The sequence below is a fragment of the Poecilia formosa genome, unplaced genomic scaffold (assembly GCF_000485575.1).
Source record: "Poecilia formosa unplaced genomic scaffold, Poecilia_formosa-5.1.2 Scaffold1155, whole genome shotgun sequence".
NCBI lineage: Eukaryota > Metazoa > Chordata > Actinopteri > Cyprinodontiformes > Poeciliidae > Poecilia > Poecilia formosa.
In genome coordinates, this window is record NW_006801094.1 from 14346 (window position 1) to 19383 (window position 5038).

Here is a 5038-nt window from a genome sequence, read left to right on the forward strand (position 1 = left end):
CTTCCCATTCCGCTGCCATTCTTGTTCACTGTCTTGTGACATCACGCCTGGACTATTGCAACTCCCTTCTGTTTGGTCTCACCCAGAAATCTCTTCATAAACTTCAACTGGTCCAGAACTCAGCTGCCCGTATCATTACTAAAACCCCATCCATGCACCACATCACTCCTATCTTGCAAAGACTTCATTGGCTGCCTATTAAGTTCCGCATAGAATACAAAATTCTTCTGTATACTTTTAAGGCTCTTTACAATTTTTCCCCACTATATCTTTCCAATCTTATTCATATCGCCACTCCCTCTCGTTCCCTCAGATCATCCTCCTCCATCCATTTGTCTGTCCCCTCTGTCCGTCTTACTACCATGGGGAGCAGAGCTTTCAGTCGCTCTGCTCCCCAACTCTGGAACTCATTACCACCCCACCTTAGAAACATAAAGTCATTCCCTAAATTTAAAACCGAACTTAAAACACACCTTTTTAGATCTGCCTTTTCAACATGACACAATTGGTTTGCTTGATTTTTTATATAGATTTTTTACATCTATATATATAGATTTCATATAGATACATTGTTGTGTATTTATTCTATCTATTTTTAGTTGCTACATTTTTTATTGTTTCTGTTACTTTTCGCTCTTTGCACGGTGTCCTTGAGTGCCAGAAAGGCGCCTTTGAAATAAAATGTATTATTATTATTATTCATAGAATCACAAATCTAAGTATAAACTGTTACAGACAATAAACACAATAAGAACATGTTTAATCTGTGGCATTGTTCATTAAAATGGCACATTTCTTATGTATTAAAATTAAATACGATCAGTTCACTTAATGATATTAGCGATTAGGTTATGTATTCAGCAAGTACTTTTACTTTTAATACTTAAGTATTTTTAAAAGCCAGTACTTTTTTACTTTTACTTAAGTACAAATGTTCATGTGGTACTTTGACTTTTACTTGAGTACATTTTTGTCTGTGTATTTGTACTTTTACTTAAGTACATTTTTTGAGTACTTTCTCCACCACTGTACATATCAACACTTCAAGGTGTATCATCTGAGGCCATAAGTAAAACTTTCACTTAAGTGATATTTGGAGAGCATTAACACCAATAAATATAATTTATGTTTCTCTTTACATCCCACAAAATGCCATCCCATGCACAATATTACAAATATAAATGTAGCGGCTGGGAACAGGAAGTCAGAACCACACCAGAATCAGGATTCAGGATAGTTTTATTCCTGTTCAAAACAAGAACAGTTTAAACACAGCAGCTCCTGGGCTCCGGATTCTCCACAAACACCCTAACCAACCAAAAGAAAAAATTAAATAACCACGTTGATACAGAAAACTTGATGGGTGTCACCAATGTGGGAGACAAATGCCCAGCACAGTGCTGCGCTAAACATGAACAGTTAAACAACAATATATATAACGTGAGTTTACAACATATTTTTTTAGAACGTTTTAAATATTTTAATACACAAATGAAAGAACTCTGTACACTTACCTCTCCCCAGCGCAGCTTGGCGCGAACTGAGGAGGGCAGGGAACACACAGGATATAACGCAAAAACAGGAAGTAAGAAAATAAAAGCTTCTCCACCAAAATAAAATACAATTAAAAAACAAAAAAAAAACAAATATTCATAGATGAGGGTGGATTTTTACACACTAGGAACCAAAAATAAAAGCATAAAAGAGAAATAATATATAACAGACATGTTGATTCAAAGAAAATGAGTTTTGAGAAGGTTCATAAAGAAAAATAAAATGAATAAATAAAATTAACTCTGCTACATAAAAACTAATTAAATCTCAGATTAATACTGAGCTAAAGACTCACTTGACTAGGTATCTAAATCGTTCATAGATTTGTTGACTGTCTGATTTTTCTTCCCTTTAAGCCTCCCTGTATTCTTTTGCCATGGGAGAAAATGTTTTTGAGGGAGCAGAATCAGTTGTGCTACCATGCCAGTACTCAGGTATTTTACCAGAGCGAAACCCCGCAGTGATCTGGAGACGCTATGATCTCAAACCACAAACTATCCATCTGCGGCGAGAAGATGAAGATGATCTTCGTGGACAACATCAACGTTTCAGTGGACGAACATCAATGAAATCTGATGCTTTAGATTCTCTTGACTTCAGCCTCACCCTGAGAAAACCTCACCTCTCTGACAGCGGTACCTACACCTGCATCATCAGTGATGACAGAGAAGAGGTCAGAGTGACAGATGTTCAACTGCAGGTCAAAGGTCAGTAATTAACTAATTTTAATTGAATCCCTATTGATTTTTTATGCTTATCGACCACTGATGTGGCATCAGTGGCAGCGCTAAATGGGGTTCATGAAAATTATGCAACTTAGAAGTTCTCACCCCTTAAAAATAAACTGCTCAGTAATCCTACCCTGGAAATTTCACCAAGAAAATATTACCCAGACTGAAAGAGAAAGCTGAGCAGCCAAGTGGGAAAAAAGTGGGTAATGGCTGCTCTCTCTTTCTTATTCTGTCTATACCTCTAATATGGTGTGCTCGCTGCACTGCTGTTTGTAATGAAGATTATAAAGAAGTACAGCTTTCAGTGAGGAGTCGACTCTAAGAGTTGAGACATTTATGACTGACCCATCACAATAAAGCAGAGATATACAAATAGTTTTTAATCATGATTTGTGAAGGTTAGTAATGGATCAATGTACAGACAGGATTGGAAGTTGCAATAATGGTTTCATTAAAGTCTAAAACAATGTTACATGGTCCAAAGTCACAAGAGGAAGGCACCAGGAGTAGACAAAGGGAGACGACATAAGGATCCAGCGGAAAAACGACACGTGAGACTATATACAAACCGGGGCAATCAAGGAAATGAAAGCTGGAACCAATTACCAGGGAAACAACAAGAAAAAAAAAGTTCAAGTTCAGTTTGGTGCTCCATCAGAACTAGAGGCCGGAAGCATGGCGCAATGATGAGGGTCCTTCCTAGAAATCCCACTCTGAATCTGAGGACCAGGCAGAGAGCGTGTCAGCACAGGGCTTACCCAACCCTCGCTAAAGGAGCACAGGATGTCGGGAGTTGGTTGCACAATACGTTTATTTCAGCGTCCTCTCCACTGAAAAGGCTTTCAGTCATCAAGAAACTCAAAACAACCCAGAGCTATGACAATTATGACATCTGAAACAGGATTCCAGATTTAGAAAATGTATTAAAAATACTTTAAAGAAAAAAAATTCTCCTACACTGAAAAAGAAAATAGTTGAACAAACTTAATTGAATTGCTTCAATCGGTAACAAGTAATTCAATTAAATCTATCTAACTTAATTTATTAATTTGGTTCAAGTTGACAGATTTAAGTCAATCTTATGCAAATCATTTAGTTTACATCAAATAAAGAACTAAACTAGTAAAGGATCCTTTTAAAAAAAAGAGGGGCTGGCTCAGGCAGCCTTTATTTGAGAGTAGACAGAAAAGTGGATAATGAAAGGGGAAACACATGCGGCAAAAGTCATCAGGTCAGGAATTGAACCTGCGATTTCCACATCAAGGAATAAGACCCCTTTATGTGAGTTGTGCTCTCTCAGCAAATTAGATGGGCTGCAGACAAATAAGAAAAATGCTTAAAGGGGCCATTTGAAGGCTTGGGCTCAGTCTGAGTTTTTAATTTAACCCAATCACTAAGTCTTGGCTGTGAGATATGTAATTCGCAAGTTTGATGCTCTGAAGATTACCAGAAATTGCCTGTACTCTAAACAACCAGGTGAGAAGCTCAGTCATCCGGGAGGGAGTTAGAGTAGAGCCACTGCTCCTTCACATCGAGAGGAGTCAGTTGTCAGGCATCTGGTCAGGATGCCTCCTGGACGCCTCCCTGATGAGGTGTTCTGGGCACGTCCCACCAGGAGGAGGCCCACAGGAAGACCCAGGACACACTGGAGGGACTATGTCTCTTGGCTGGCCTGGGAACACCTTAAGCTTCCCCTGGAGGAGCTGGAAGAAGTGGCTGGGGAGAGGGAAGTCTTAGCCTCCTTACATAGGCTGCTACTCCCATGACGTGACTCTGGATAAGTGGAAGAGAATGGATGGATGGATGGATGGATGGATGGATGGATGGAAATAACTATCCAGTATGTCAGGTCAGCATGTGCTATCAGATCGTCATACGCTTAGCACAAACTCACGGCTATATCTGTCAGACACGTCATTACCGCATGATTTTATTTAATCAGCAACATAGAATCATGATGTAGATCATCATACACTTTATGAACAGTTGTATGGCATCCTGACTTAGCGGTTAAGTAGGTTAATGAGCTTTACACGGGGGTGTGCAGGGTTAGGGTTAGGGGGTTAGGGGTTAGGGTAGGGTTAAAGGGCTAACCCTTTAAATACACTTTAAAACCATGACAACGCATGTATTTCTATCTAGTTATCATTGAAAACAATTTAATGACTTATTTTTGTCATAACTCGTTGCGTATGATGAACTGACAACTAACCCCTCTGACGGTTGGACTTCTTAATGCACAGGTATGGTACTGACTGTACATATATGCTATTCTTACAGCGGATGATAATTTGATAGAACAATAGCCAATACAAAGATTGTGAAAAGGACTGTAGACATCCTGAAGATCATTCTTTAGTAAAAGTCAAGTAATGGTCAGCTTCATATTCTTTTCTATTCCTGTTGCACTCAACCAACCCAAGCTTTCAAATTGCCAGATACTCTGACAGTGTTTTGTAAAGGCCACTTTGAAGAAAAATTCAAGCATTGGTAATACTTGTCATATCCCTTGCAACTAGCAGTATGAAGTATAGACATGTAAAATTTACTCCATTTTGTCTCCTCAGTTAAACAGGTGGAAGTAACAGTTCAGGAGGGAGTGGAGTCTGCAGTTCTGCCCTGTAAAACAGCAGCTTACATGGAGGAGGATGACACTGTGGAGTGGACCCGCTCTGAACCAGAATTCATGATTGCCTATGTGTATCAGAATGGCAGCAACAAAGCTAAAGAACAAGACAAGTCTTACTGTGAAC

General features: G+C 39.0%; 1 protein-coding gene across 1 annotated transcript in view; it reads left to right on the top strand.

Annotated features, from left to right (window-relative positions):
• Positions 1-5032, top strand: part of LOC103132606 (V-set domain containing T-cell activation inhibitor 1-like) — a gene marked incomplete at its 3' end in the record, with an annotated part of 8711 nt that extends 3679 nt beyond the window's left edge. The window contains exons 2-3 of the mRNA XM_007544415.2: positions 1911-2261; positions 4853-5032. Coding sequence (XP_007544477.1) covers positions 1911-2261; positions 4853-5032 — 531 coding nt within the window. The remainder of the gene's footprint in view (positions 1-1910; positions 2262-4852) is intronic.
• Positions 5033-5038: the final 6 nt, after the last annotated feature.